Source organism: Lynx rufus, unplaced genomic scaffold (assembly GCF_022079265.1).
Source record: "Lynx rufus isolate CCGP_SWC_20201006 ecotype Redwood Valley unplaced genomic scaffold, mLynRuf1.p SCAF_6, whole genome shotgun sequence".
Taxonomy (NCBI): domain Eukaryota; kingdom Metazoa; phylum Chordata; class Mammalia; order Carnivora; family Felidae; genus Lynx; species Lynx rufus.
Window position 1 is genome coordinate 13,973,476 of NW_025814878.1, and position 15,121 is coordinate 13,988,596.

Below are 15,121 nucleotides of genomic sequence, written 5' to 3' on the forward strand. Positions count from 1 at the left end.
CACTGAAAGCTCAAGTCGCTGTGGAAAATCTCTTTAAAAAAAATCTAAAGTGACCTGAAATCATCTCAATACTGTCATTTCAACCTTATGTTTTAATAATGATATCTGAAAATTTATAAAATGTACTTTTTTATTGTAACCCACAGTTTTTGTGAATTTTTAATACAACACATTTTCAAGCCACTTCGTTATAACATATCCACATCATAAAATATCTGAAAAAGAAGTTCCCTTTTAGAAGAGGGAGGACCTTCTGAGCAGCATAAGGAAACCATTGGACCACAGCACTCAAACCATCAAAGAGCTTCTGCAGATGTTGGTGACAATATCTAAAACATCATTGGAACAAAGAAATAGCTATACTATATTGGAAAGACGACTTCTAGTTGCAGTTACATTGACATTACAGTGCACAAATTTTATTATCACAAGTATACAAAGACACAGGAACACATTTACTCACAAGTTACAGGAATTATTTGCCAATAGGAAGGATGACAATAGGAAGGACGTTATTTGTCATTGAACCAGCAAGAGTTGCTCTGAGTACACCCTTAAGTTGGAAGATGGATTTGTGTCTGTAGTACACAGGAGAAACAACGGCACCAAATACACATACTGCATTTTAGAAGTTCAACTGGTAAGTATTATTTGCTACAGTAAATGTAAGGTAACAATTTTGCCACATGGTTTGTTCTCTTTAATTAAAGGGCAGAGAAGAGCCCCCTTGGCACAAACACAAGAAAATCCACAAAACACCTTCTGCCAGTCTCAAAACAATCGCTTGCTCTAATCTTTTCTCCGAAATCACCAATAAGCGAGTATCAAATATGGGACGTTATTTGTGCTGATTGTGTTCAAAGCCTCATGCTTACGTGTCCTCTTGCTTCTCAATCCTTCCTCCCTTAGCACTCCCGATGAAGCACTTTTTGGTGATGATTTTGCTCTGATTCCTGTTTTCCTAAATAGAGAGAAATCACAGAGCAGTAGGGTATCCATACACTTTTTTCCCAGCGCAACAAGGCTGGCCCTGGGTCAGGTGCAATGGGTGAAGGGAGGCTCCTGAAGACCAGGAGTCCGTGGGCTCAGTAAGGAGAAGGGCTGGAGAAAAATGAGCTGCCGTCCCATGGGTGGTTCCATGCCTGCCCCTCCTTCACCCACCTGCTCTGTCTGGCTCCAGCCTGCTCACTAAGAATACCACGAACACCATGATGTCCACTAACGGTTCACCTGGCTGGTCCACAGGTGCTGTCTCTTTTCAAGCTGGCCAAGTGTGTGTGGGCATGTCTATCTATGCACAATGTCCAAAAGAGGAGATTATTCGTGTTGATTTATTTAGTTATTGACTTATTATTTATTTATTCATTCATTTATGTGGTGAAAGTTGTTTATTATATGGGATTGTGCTTTGTCAGAATTCCCTTTCTTCCCAGAGAAGGCTTTTGAATAATTCAAGAATCGGGATCCTCGCCTGGATCCCTTTTTGCTCGCAGAGCACAGTTCCCTCTGGCCTTCCCTACGGCAGCAGCATTGTCCTCCTTGCCTGCTGACTTCACCCTCCTCCCCCCATCTCCTCCTCCCAGCCGTCGGCGCATCTCCGGAGGTGCTGGTGCTCCCTGGTTTTTCTCGCTGTCCCCGCGGACACCTCCTCCCTACAGGGTGGAGGAGCTTTGCTTGTAGTCCCTCAGAATGACGGAGGCGTAGGTCACGTTGGGAGGGGTGCAGAGCACCGACTCGGACACGGGGGAGCTGGGCACCGAGCTGCCGGAGGCCACCGAGTCGCGGAAAGGCGACGGAGGCGTCAGAGCAGGTGAATCCTCGGGGAGGGGTTTGCTGGCCGCCTGCAGGTCCTCGTCTTCCTCCTCCAGCTCGTCTTCCTCGGTGTTCCCTTCCCGCTCGTACAAGTACTCCTGGAGGAGCTTAAACCTCTCGCTGTCGTCCTCATCCTCGTCTTCTGCCGGCGGGGAGGCGGGCTCCTCCCCGAAGGTGCTCAGCTGCAGCGGGAGCATTTGCAGGTGCTGCGGGGGCGCCGGGGGCGGGTACAGCGAGCGCACCCCGTTCCCCGGACCCCCGGGGACTGCGAGCACCGCGTTGAAATCGGGGATCCCGGTGCTGAAATTGTTGACCACTCCCTGTAGCTGGTCCATCAGGGATTTCTGCGGTGGCGGTGGCTGCTGGAGGGGAGGGGGCAAGCCCTTGGGGACGGCCGGGTCGGCCAGGAAGAGGGGGGTCTCCTCTGTGGTCAGGTGGGGCGGCAGAGGCGGGGTGCTCACCGCGGTTGGCACACGTCGGTGCACCACCATGGAAGGACTGTTGGGAGGGCTGAAGCCGACCGGCTGGGCATCCTCCTCCTCCACGTTGTAAAGGGTCTTGGTGCTGGTATCGGAAAAGGTCAGGCTCTTGCCAGAGCCCTGGTAACTTTTAGTGAGGGGCTTGATGACGGCTGTTTGGTTGCAGGCCGTCTCATTGGTCTTCACGTGCACAGAGAGGCGGTGCCACATGTGCTGTCCTTTGGGCACCTGTCTTCCACCTGGTTCAGACCATGACACAGACTTGCCATTAGAACTATGAACAAAATAGAGATGGATTTATTTGCAGGTATATCATGCACACAGGATAAGATACATACAAATTATACGCAATCCCAGCTCAAGGCAATTTGATTCCCCCCACCCCCACCCCGCTCCCGCGAGCGACTGTAGGTCTGGCGGCCAAGCCCTCAATCTCCCCTTATTACAGGTCAAAGGCCAAAAGCTGCAGCGACCCCAGGTGGCCTCTGTAGCTGCAGTCGGTGATTCCATTCACCCCAAGACAAGGCAGAAAACATTTTGCCCCTGAACAAGTTGTAGGGGAGAAAAGCCAGCCTGTTACACAAGCAGCTATTTTCATTTAGGTCTGAGATTTCACCAAGTTATTATACACCCACGTACACACGCACACGCCTAAGGTAACAACAAAATTGTCACTCTGTGCAAGCCTTTGAAAGATTCCAAAATTGATGGAGGAACCAAAAAATAAAACTACAGTTACACAGGGACAACAGAATATAACGACCATAGCTCTTGTCGCCCTTTCTTCTCAGTCCCTGGAACAAATTAAAGCTTTTCTCGTCGTGTGCAGGTACCAGAGCAGCGTGGTCATACACACGGCAGCTGTACGGAGGAGAAGAAAGCAGATGACGGAAAACCCAGACCCACATTCCATTTAAGTGTGTCACAAGTGTTGCTTTTCTTTTTGTTTCAATGCACCATCCCCCACACTTACAATGGACCGCAATTCACATAAAGGCCCTGATTCACAGCGGCTGGTTTGGGATTTCCACACTGGGGATTTTTAACTAGGTAGTGTTAAGGAAGTCCAGCAAAATACAGATGGTTAGACCCTGGGTTAGTCCTTCAGCATAGTTTGTGATGCAAATGAGACGAAAGGAAGATTCAGAGAAAGCAGAAGTTACTGAGACAAAAGCCCTTCCATGGCCTTTTACTCATTGAGCTTTGGAGAAGAAAAAATGTTGGGGTACCAGCAGGACTCCAGCTTTATTGGCATATATCTTCGTGGGACCATTTTAAAACCAATTAAATAGAAAGAGGAGGAGGAGGGGGAGGAGGAGGGGGAGGAGGAAGGGGAGGAGGAGGGGGAGGAGGAGGGGGAGGAGGAGGGGGAGGAGGAGGGGGAGGAGGAGGGGGAGGAGGGGGAAGAGGAAGAAGAAGAAGAAGAAGAAGAAGAAGAAGAAGGAGAAGGAGGAGGAGGGAAAGAGATGTATTGTGTATGTACTCAAACTCTATTCTGTATGTTGTAATTAATAACTCTGGTCTTGCTTTTGGACTTTTAGCTTTTTTTTTTCTGTATAACTCTCAGCAGATGGTGGTGCCTTGCCACAGCATACTATTAATAACAGCGGTGTTAATACTTAAATCAGGAAGTTTATTTTTTCGTGTATGTGTGTGTGTTCAGTTTGCTTTTTCACTGTATTCGTGAAAACAACAGAGAAAGTAGCACAATGTTAACACATTTTTGACATTAAAAGGAATAGGGATAAGGAACAGTTTTTTTCTAAGGTGGATGTGTGAAATAGACTATTTTGTATCATGGTCTTTTGTTTGGGAAAATGTATGAAATGATCAGTAGCTAATATAATGGTTTATTTAATCATTTTGAAAATACAAGAATGAGTACTTCAAAATTATGTGTGTGTCACATTTACAATGACAATAATGTTTTGACATTTTATATATTATTATCTTGAAAAGGGAAGTGAGCCACTAAGTACGGAATGTTAAAGAAATTCTGATACCTATTACAGAAAATTCTGGATAAAGAAGTCCCAAAATAGGTACAGTAGCTAAAATTTTGATATCATTATTTGGGAAAAGGTAGTTCTTCTATATAGCTTATAATTTATATGCTGTATTTTTAACTGTCTAGGAAAAATCCTATCTCCAAAATACGATATGAAAATTAGTATTTCTCTTAAATATATGCTTACTATATTCCTTGAGAATGTAGAAGTCCTTGTAAATGCAAAATTACAGACTTTTCAGCTTCCACACTCATATTAGAATACCTGACTTTCTTCCGAGTTGAGTCAACTCAAAAACAGATGATTAATGTTCCCAGTATGAACAGTCAACCAGCCAACAGGCAGGACCATAATCCACAGTTCCTCTTCTGAGTTTGAAACCCTAGGTAAATTCCAACTTCCTTCTTTCCCAATTTCCTCCACTCCCTACTCTACTCACACCATTTTTCTCTTGGTGCAATCATTATGACCCTTCCAGAAAGTATAAAACCACTGATTTGCCTCTTGCCTTGCCTTTTAACTATGCTTTAGTATACCATCCAACCTCAATCATTTGCATCCCTTTTAATTGCGACGGAAACACTTTTTCCTTCTCCTAATGCCTGCCTCTCAATGCTTTTTTTTTTATTAAATTTTTTTTTAACGTTTATTTATTTTTGAGACAGAGAGAGACAGAGCATGAACGGGGGAGGGTCAGAGAGAGAGAGGGAGACACAGAATCTGAAACAGGCTCCAGGCTCTGAGCTGTCAGCACAGAGCCGAACACGGGGCTTGAACTCACGAACCGCGAGATCATGACCTGAGCCGAAGTCGGAGGCTTAACCGACTGAGCCACCCAGGCGCCCCTCAATGCTTATTTTTTTTTTTAGAAATCATTAAACTAGAAGGATGCCTTGTGTCTTCATTTAGTTGTGTGTGTGTGTGTTTAAGACATAAGTCTCTTGAGAGCTAGTCTACACCTCACTTCACCACCGGGCTTATATACCTCAACAAAATGTCACTCCAGTCTCCACACATGCTGGCAAAAAGCTATGCCTGTATTTCTGGGACCTACTTCACTCACTCATTCGCTCGCTCACTCACTCACTCAAGCTACCTCACTGCCCAGGGTTCTACGTGGGCCTTTTTAAAAATCATGTGCTTCCCTATGTTAATGGTATTATTAATCACCTTGCATGTAGATGTAATCACAACTTAGTTCTGTTTTAATCCAATACCTTTCTTATTCTTGTAATGGAAGATTTTCACCCTGGCCGTCAAAATTAGCAGCTTTTCCTTCCCTTCAGAGTCTTGTTCCAGATTTGCAGTAAAGTACTGTTTAATTAGGAAGCCGTTCTAATGTCCCAGGGCATTTATCAGATTAAGAAAATTAGATTCACCTTTTTTTTTTTTTTCCAAGGACAAAATAAATTGCTTCCTGAAAACCAGAGATAGTGAAGGAAATGTATCATCTCATAGGAACTGCAGCACAGAGTATAAACCTTGGTCCTTCTGAATTAGTTGTTTCTGACGTGTGGTCCATATACAGCTTGAATGGTCCATGAGTCTACAAATCCAATAAGCTTTGCTTTTAGACTGAATCAATGTTATGTCTTCACAGATTGTGCACTGCTATTTTCAAATGCATGTAAACACTATTATAACAAAGTGTGCTGCTAGGTACAAGTGTAGCTAAATTCTGAGAAGCTTTTTTGTGTTTTTTGTTCAAGCGGCCACTAAAAAAAAATACAATTACTATCATCAATTGGCGGGAGGGCTTAATAAGCATTTTGGTGTGAAAAGGGATTACCTTACTTGCAAAGGTTCAGAACCCATGGCCATGATATTGAGAGGAGAAAAATGTATAAAATATGGGGCAGCAAAAAGGCATACGTGCATTATAAAAATGCAATATTACTATGAAATAAATCTTCCATTTAACCCTAGATAACTTTAATACCTTCTGTCTCGGCCATCAGCGTCTTCCTTCTATTATTTAACTTTTTTCGGTTTCCTGATCTTAGGTAAAGTAACCTAGTCTAGAAACACCCCATAATTGTCACACAGCATGCCATCTTGCTCTCACTTCAGAAGACAGACATGAGGCCTGAAACAATCTTATATTTGAAGACCGAGTGCAGTAGCATTTGGCTTGAATACCTCAGGTGGCTAGATGTCTTTATGAATACTGACGTTATTGGAGGAAATGGCTGTTAGGCCGGCGAGGAACCAGGACTAGAGGGTGATCTAGACAGGGAGTGTGCAGGGCCAAGGGGACCCGGGGCTGCACTCCAGCTCTGACAGGCTTGGGGTCTTGCTTTGATGTTTCTTTCATTAGGTGAGTACGACAATCCCCTCCAGTCAGAAAATCCAGGATTTACAGCACTTGGGAGAGTGGTTGGAAGTGGGTGGTGTAAACAGATGAGTACATCTTTGGCATCCAGGGTGATCTCGTCTGTTTTATTTGTTTCAGTAAGTACTAGTTACATCTGCCGAGTACACTGCTCTCTGCTCCAGAGAGGTCTAAAATGGGAATCACAGTGGGTGGGTGTTTGAGATCAGGAGGGAAGCATCCTGCACAAGCTGCCTGAGGGGAAGCTTACACAACACCTGTCTCCCTTATGTCCAATTCAAGTCTTGGCCACGAGGCTTAATAGCTTTACAACAGACATAAGGACGGCATCCAGAGAGCCCACAGACAAGGCAAGACCTTCACATAGGAGGGTGGAGACTCACTCCTTGCAACCTGAGGAGGTTAGCATTTGCTTTCTCTGAAAATGCAAATGGAAACAGGAAATGCCATTGAGTCCCAGCATGGAGAGAATGGCTTACCAAGCTAAGAAAATAAACCAGAGCTACAGGCTTATGGGCAGTTCTGCTGAGGTCATGCAGCTACGGTTGGGACTCATGCCGGGCCTTTCAAAATGGCTGCTGCTGCCCCAACTGAGACACTCCGGAAGGAATGCCAGAGATGCGCTGGACGAATACCTCACCTCTACCTGCTTCAGTGAGCTGGGACCGGAATGAAGTCTGAGGAGCGATTCTTGTAGAATCGCAGGCATAGGAACTATTTGAAACCGTATGAGTCAGACTCTTGTTTTCTCAGGCGATGCAAAGTTAGTCTTCAGTACAAAGGACTTCCACTGATGCCAGTTACACTTTTGAAAGCTTTCCAGAAAAATCTGAATATTCAGTATACAGTTTCCAGGAGCCTATGTGAACATAAGTAAAGTTTCTCACCTTTTGATTCACTACTAGTAAGGTAGAAAATCTCTGAATGTATTATTGGAGACAAATGCTTTTTGACTACATGGGAACTTGGTAGTTTCTGCTGATACCAGTCTTAAATGGCATTGTGAATTTTATTCCTCACCTCGGATTCTAACATCATAAGCTAGTCAGAGAACCACTTGGCCTGCTGAAATTGACAATATCACAAAGTCTAAACATACAGTCCTCCTTTTAAAGTATTTAGGTTAATCACATTCTATATGTTAAAGCTATGTGATACAGGATAAAAGATAACACAAAGGAAATCAGTTTGCACTAACAGGTGTGTGCTTTCTTCAATGAATCAATTAAGAAAAAGACATCCACAAATAAAATTACCTCATCAAAGTCAACAAAGTATGGAAGGCTCCATGAACTTTGTCTGGGCATAAGGTGTACTGTCTTGAGAAAACTGACAAATCTGTTTTGAACCAATGAGTAGAATTCTGATGGTTCCTGAGGTTTTTCTGAGTACATTTTAAATGGCTACTCGTTCAACCTAATCGTGATTAACAGCTGAGGAAAGAAATTCCCATGCTAGATTATGTTCCCTTTGAAGGAACTTCAAGTCAAGCATTATTGTATCATCTATGCTCCATGCTACCAGACCTGTAATTTCCATAGCAAGTCATGTGATGTTCCTCAGCTCTGACCTGGAGTCCTTGTGGTTTGCTCCGGAAACATAAGGCCCTATGGGGCAGGATAGATATAGGCAGACCATAATGGTCCAGTAGGAAGCTTTATCTGCATCACTAGCCCCTTTGCCTTGATTGTTCAAAGCTGTAGGAACTGAACGTCACAGTGAGAATATCTTTTTTGCTGTTGTTTGTTGAGAAACAACAAAGGCTAAAAATAGTCTCTTTTTGATCTTTTCTTGATCCTTCATAGTCTCCAGAAAGAAAGCTTGAATAGATCCCATTCTGAGAGTTCTTACAGCCAACCTATTAGCTTTGCTGATCGTTGCATTTTTTTTTTTTTTTCTGTTTTGTCACCTACCAAGAATGTACCCACTTTCAGCCTCTGCTTTTGCTTTTAGGCACTCACCTTGAAGTCATGAAACGTTAGGTGACTCTCCTCTCTTTCTGGCCCTGCTGTCATGGCAGGACAAGCACATCTACTATTCCCATCAATCCCTTTTGACAGGCAGCCAGCAGCTGTCATGATCAGGATCTCCTTGCTGTGCCCTCGGTCAGACTCAACTCATGCTGCAAGAAATGCTCAATGCCTTTTGACCTGGGAAAATTGCAGAGGTTGCATCCAAGCAGACGAGAGTGGCTCTGATCTAGATGTGCAGAGGCCCCCTGACTACCACCTGAAACGTCCTGGCAGGGCTACCATATTTTTCCCTCTAAGAGTCAGTATGATTCGACTGAGACCGCACTCTTTCTATTTGGGCTTTTGAAGGGAATATCAGAACACAGACTTCCCAATGCACTCCACTGAGTGAAGAAAAGAGACTCCATGGCCTCATATACTGTCCTCCACAGCCAGGTTCAGTAGCAAACATTTGAACCAATTGGGCTCTTCTCATCTGAAGAGCTATTCAGGCCACAGACACCTCATCAGTGGGCTCCCTCCTGCTGCAGGAATGTGTACCTTTGACTCTCCCAGGAGTTTGAAGGGCTGTAAAGGAACAGCTGAAAATGACCACAGACTCCGTGCACAATGAATTGAACATGGTCTATGTTCTTTTGTTAACTTAAAGAGACACTGTCAAGATCTAAAGGTCAAAAATTGGACCAAACATGCACCATTTTTATCAGATGGGGCAAAATCTGATAAAAACACTCAGAATCCTGGGGAAATAACCACATTTCCTTTTTATAAAACTCTCTTTTCATGGGATTCACAAAACTTTTGTTTTGTGCTCCCCAGGGTGTGGGAGGCTCACAGCAGAGGCTCATGTTGGCGTCCAACCCCTCAAACTGACATTATGGAACTCTCCACAAGTTCAAGTTATGGCTTGTACTTTAATGCAGACAGGATCATTTCAAACATTTGTGCAACAGCAAAAAGGCAAAAGAAAAAAAAAAGAAAAGAAAAAAAAAAGCAAAGAAAGAGCTCTGTTTGCCAAGGAAAAGCTGACAAATTTAAGAAGGGGGGAAATTCACTTTCGAGCTTGTGAGTGGGAGTCACAAACAAAAGCGAATCTCCAGTGTTGGAAAAAGTGTTGCGTCTTGCTTTGAAACTTAAAAAAGCAAAAAGACTAACAACTTGACAGTGTCCCTTTAAGAACGATGGACAAATTAAGGCGGTCGTGCAAACCATGGCACGTAAATGGTTCCTCATTCTTGATGGCATGCACCACATCTGTTTCCATGTTAGAAAGTGGCAAAACCCAGGAGAGAGAAAGCAAGGGGCCAACCACTCTATTTTCCACGCAGCTTCTCTTACACATTCACTGCAGTGTGGGGGTTTTCAAAGCTGCTCATGTGCCGACGGACACTGGCTGGTGGGCGGGAATTCTGGCTGCCTCTTCCTGAAGATTGAAAAGAAAAAGACACCCAGTGAGTGAGTGCTTACACACGTGTACAGATACAGCGATGACGCCACTCAGGTGGTGCCTGGGCCTGGGCCTAGCCTGTCTCCTGAGCCTTTCTCCACGTCATCCCCACCCCCGTGTCCTGTGTCTGCCTCGCCCCGCCTGGCTGCTTCTCACTGCCACGCTCGTTTCCGAAAGCCACGTCAGTGGAGTGCATTCTTTCTTTTCCCTTACGAGACCATCTCTTTCCAAGTGGCGGATGCTTTTGCTGCTGTGTGTATGTCTGTCCAGAATCAGCCCTTTCCCTCCACTCTTCACATCCCCCTTTCTTCCTGGCGGCAGTGGGCTCCACCTCCACTCACCCTGTTATGGGCAGAATCTTCCTGCCGACCATTCTTCTTTAAGGATGTTCACGGATTTATGTCTTACGTCGCGAATTTTAGTTGCATTGCTAATTTTCCTTATTATTTCATCACAAAGGCATAATTGTCACTTCCTATAAAATCACATTTATCTCTTGGCCACAGGACAGAGTATGTCTGATGGTGGAGAGAGGGGGAATGGCAAGAGGTTGGAGGCATCTGCCACATGGGGGAGAATGCGGTCTCATTCCTTTGTTAGATGTCTCCTTCTACAGCACATAGGATGACCTGAGAAGGGGAGAAGAGCACTGACTGGTCATGACAAGGTTAATGGAGCGACCGTGGGCAGTTGGCCTTTCCATCTTTTGTTAGGGTGAAGAGAAGTGGGCTTTCCCATGAGTTAAGTAGCACTCAGTGGGATAAAGCCATCTTGTTATCACTCCACATAAGACGGCTGCCAATCAGAGAAAAGAATTTCGGGGAACGAGATGGTAAAGCAGCAGGTGCTGTGGGTGCTATGGATGTGGTTGGTTGAATTGGAGGGAATGTTGATATTAAGGAACTCTCAGTGATGAAGTCCCCTATAGGGGTCCCTAAAAACTCACAACGATTCCCTGTGTATCAGCATTAGGCCACCTACCCCAAGATCCTGGGGACAGTTATCCAGTGTTAATCAGAAGAGGGCCACAACGGCTGCAGGCAAGTCAAAGACTTTTGCTACGTTCCCTATCTCTTTTTTTCCCATTAAAGCAGACAGAGGAGGGGAAACACAAAAGGAAGGAGACAGAGATATTGTAGGAACAGATCACATCCCTCCTCATTCCACATTTTTCAGGCAGAGGCCTGATACATGCTAGGAAGGAGAGATGTGAATTTGAAATTTGAAAAAGAGTATACTGGAACAGCTTTTTAATACCTGAAATCAAGGAATCTGATATGAATATCGAAGGTGGGAAACAAAGTTTTCCGTAGCACAGTTGAAGATAAAAGAGAAAAATTAAAATTAATCAATATCTGTATTTCTGCCAAGTTTGGGCCATTCAATAAAATGGTACATGATCTGCCCAGAACAATTTGAAATCCTCACCCAGAGATAAAAACTCAAACCACCTTCATGTAACTTTGTTACTACTGCAATAATCCATTTATTTAAAACAAATAAAGAGATAATGTTTGCTATTAAACTTGCCAAAGTAACATGTCCTTGACATTCAATATGCCCACCTGAAATCACAAAAAGTCATGAAAACATCAGCAACTAGGTGACCAGGGATAAAAGTATGATGTATGGGTGTATAAGTGAAATTATCAGTAAGAAAAGATTATTTAACCTACAAAATAATAAAACAACTTCATTTCTCATGAAGGAAGGCAGAAAATACATTCAAAGGATTCCCTTGCTAAACTGCCTGCATCCCTTGAATCCCGAGTTAATGCTACTGTAGATAATGTCTACATGTGGCCTGGTCCAGTGGGCTGGCTTCAGGGCCCTGTGTCTAATATGGATGCACAGTGGGTCCCTCATCAGAAGGGCCCTGCACTTGGGATTTCGTGGTGTATGGTCATCATTTTGAGATCTGTAATCATTTAATCACTTGATTTGTGTTTTGTAAGTGTTGTGTGCTGGAGCGATGGAGCGCTCTCCAGGGGCTTAGAGCCTCAGCTTACCCATGGTCCTGCCTCCCTGACTTCCCTGGTGCTCCCTGGGACTCTCCGAGCTCTCCACTATCTGGCCCTGCCCAGGGATCGACCGCTGCCACTCTCTACCACTGGCAGGGGCCTCTGGACACAGTGCAGGAAGATCAGGTCAGGGTCGGGTGCATCTCCAGGCCATCCCCTCCTGGACTAGCAGGGCCACTGTGCACTTGACAGGCAACAGCGTAGGGGTGAGCCTCTCACCCCTCCTCCACCCTTTTAGTCCATGTGCTGTTTTTTTTAGTATCCTTCGAGACCACCAGTCTACCAGGGGCTAGGGCAGGAGGGAGGGAGAGAAGAAGGGGAGAGGCTTGGTTCAATTTCCCTGTGGTGTCTTTCCAGTGACCTGTGGGAGGGGAACCTGACAGCCTGAGGGCTGCACCTGTATGGAGTCACGCAGTGGAGGCTGGGGGGCCTGGAAAAGTCTGCACTTGCCCCTAGGTATCACCCCCGCTGCGCAGCATTAAATGGCAAATAAAAAACACAAGGACAGGTTGAGAGAGAGACCAGAGGAGAAAAGAAAAGGCTTTAAATTGTAGTCTCTAACATTTCCTCTGGTTTTCAACCAGGGGCCTCATGCTTCCTTTCTGCACTGGGCTGTGCAAATGATGTAGCTGGTCTTGTCTGCTGGGTCTATGTATGCTGTTAAAAAAACCACAGGGAAACACCTTGACGGCTCAGAGACTTGACACGGTGACATTAGCAGAGGTGCACAGAGTATGGCCTGCCCAGACAGATAGCACTTGTGTCCCCTGGGGATGGGGTGGGAGCTCTCTGGCCTCTGTCACTGACTTGGAATTACCGCTGCACTCAGTGGACTGTTCTGGGTTCCTTCATGGGTCGCAGCCATACTGACAGCCAAACTCCACATGGTCACTCCCAGGAATCCCAAAGCCACCTTAATTAACTATTGATTGAAATAGTTAAACAATTATAGCATTTCCTTCCTGGTGTCATTTTTCAGTCTCTGACTCACCTTGTGGTTGAAGTGAAATGTAAATGACCTATGCCTACAGACCTTACATTTTATGAAATGTTGATTAAAGGTTACAGGCCAAAGCCTTGAAAACTCCATTGCCAGAGTGTCCATTTTATCAACGGTGTAAAAACTGAAAGGAGCTTGACTTCAGGGTATTTTTAGCAACTGCAAAACCACATATTCAACCAACCACAGATTCGGCAAGCCAGAGTAAAAGCTTGGAGGGAAAATGCAGCATATGGAGACTTGTCAAATATAAGTTCCAAATCTGTGCTTGAATATTTTGGCAGAAACTGTGGATTTAAAGAAACCCCAGAGATTTAGTAAGGAAGATTCATATCCAATTTCTTCTGAAAGTGCAAAGTCTTTCTTTTCTTTTTCTTTTTCCCCTTCCTCCTTTCCTTTTCCTTCCTTCCTACCTTCTTTCCTTCTTTCTTTCTTTCCTTCCTTCCTTCTGTCCTTCCTTCTGTCCTTCTTTCCTTCTTTTCTCTTCCTTCCTTCCTTCCTTCTTTCTTTCCTTCCTTCCTTCCTTCCTTCCTTCCTTCTGTCCTTCTTTCCTTCCTTCCTTCCTTCCTTCCTTCTGTCCTTCCTTCCTTCCTTCCTTCCTTCTGTCCTTCCTTCATTCCTTCTTTCCTTCCTTCCATCTTTCCTTCTTTTCTCTTCCTTCCTTCCTTCTTTCCTTCTTTTTCCTTCCTTCCTTCCTTCCTTCCTTCCTTCCTTCCTTCCTTCCTTCCTTCTTTTCTGTTCCTTCCTCCTTGCTATACAGTCACCGCTTGTTATAGTTTCTTCCACCTATTCCCATTGTCCAAAACTTCCTTTATATAAGAAGCTATCTCTCTTTGAATGTACTTAGTCCTATATGACTTGTTTTCTTTTTTTTAACTTTCTATAATTTATTTTTTATAATTTACATCCAAGTTAGTTAAGCCATTACTCATTTAGCCTACCCTCCCTCCCACAACCCCTCTAGTAACCCTCTGTTTGTTCTCTATATTTAAGAGTCTCTTATGTTTTGTCCCCTCCTTGTTTTTATATTATTTTTGCTTCCCTTCCTTTATGTTCATCTGTTTTGTATCTTAAAGTCCTTATATGAGTGAAGTCACACAATATTTGTCTTTCTCTGACTGACTAATTTTGCTTAGCATAATACCCTCTAGTTCCATCCAGGTAGTTGCAAATGGCAAGATTTCATTCTTTTTGATTGCCTAGTAATACTCCATTGTGTGTGTGTGTGTGTGTGTGTGTGTGTGTGTGTGTGTATACACCACATCTTCTTTATCCATTCATCCATCGATGGACATTTGGGCTCTTTCCATACTTTGGCTATTGTTGATAGTGCTGCTATAAACATGGGGTGCATGTGTCCCTTCAAAACGGCATACCTGTATCCCTTGGATAAATACCCAGTAGTGCAACTGCTGGGTTGTATGGTGTACTATTTTTAATTTTTTGAGAAACCTCCATACTGTTTTCCGGAGTGGCTGCACCAGTTTGCATTCCCACCAGCAGTGCAAAAGAGTTCCCCTTTCTCCACATTACTCACCAACATCTCTTGTTGCCTGAGTTGTTAATGTTAGCCATTCTGACTGGTGTGAGGTGATATCTCATTGTGGTTTTGATTTGTATTTCCTGGATGATGAGTGATGTTGAGCATTTTTTCATGTCATATGACTTTGTTTTAATGTATCATTTTCTTTATAGTAAGTCACTCATACATCGGTTTGGTTTGTATGCTAGGAATTATTCTTCACATTAACTTGAAAAGTTGTCACAAACAAGTTTCACTCATTGTAGCATAGCAATATGATGTCTGGAGTAGGACTCCAGAAACCAGGCACTTTCCAACTGTGTATTTGCCCCCATCAGACTCAATTTTTACATCCATAAGGAAGGATTTTGAAAGAATAAATGTGAAAATGCTTCCAATTGGCAAAATGCTATCCCAGCCTAATACATCACTATTAAACCCCTTCCTCTGAAGGATGAGGAACAAAAACACAGACAAAAGACCCAGATGTGTTACATCTGAGTATGTTTAGAGTAGACTAATTCAT

The 15,121-nt window shown here is 44.0% G+C and overlaps 1 protein-coding gene across 2 annotated transcripts in view; it reads right to left on the reverse strand.

Moving 5' to 3' along the window:
- Positions 1–1,652: 1,652 nt before the first annotated feature.
- The window catches only part of GRM1 (glutamate metabotropic receptor 1), a 423,633-nt gene continuing 410,164 nt past the window's right edge, over positions 1,653–15,121 (reverse strand). The window contains exon 8 of one of the 2 annotated variants that reach the window (XM_047102524.1): positions 1,653–2,565. In XM_047102524.1, the coding sequence (XP_046958480.1) occupies positions 1,653–2,565 (913 nt within the window). The remainder of the gene's footprint in view (positions 2,566–15,121) is intronic. The other variant, XM_047102525.1, reaches the window with a different exon arrangement.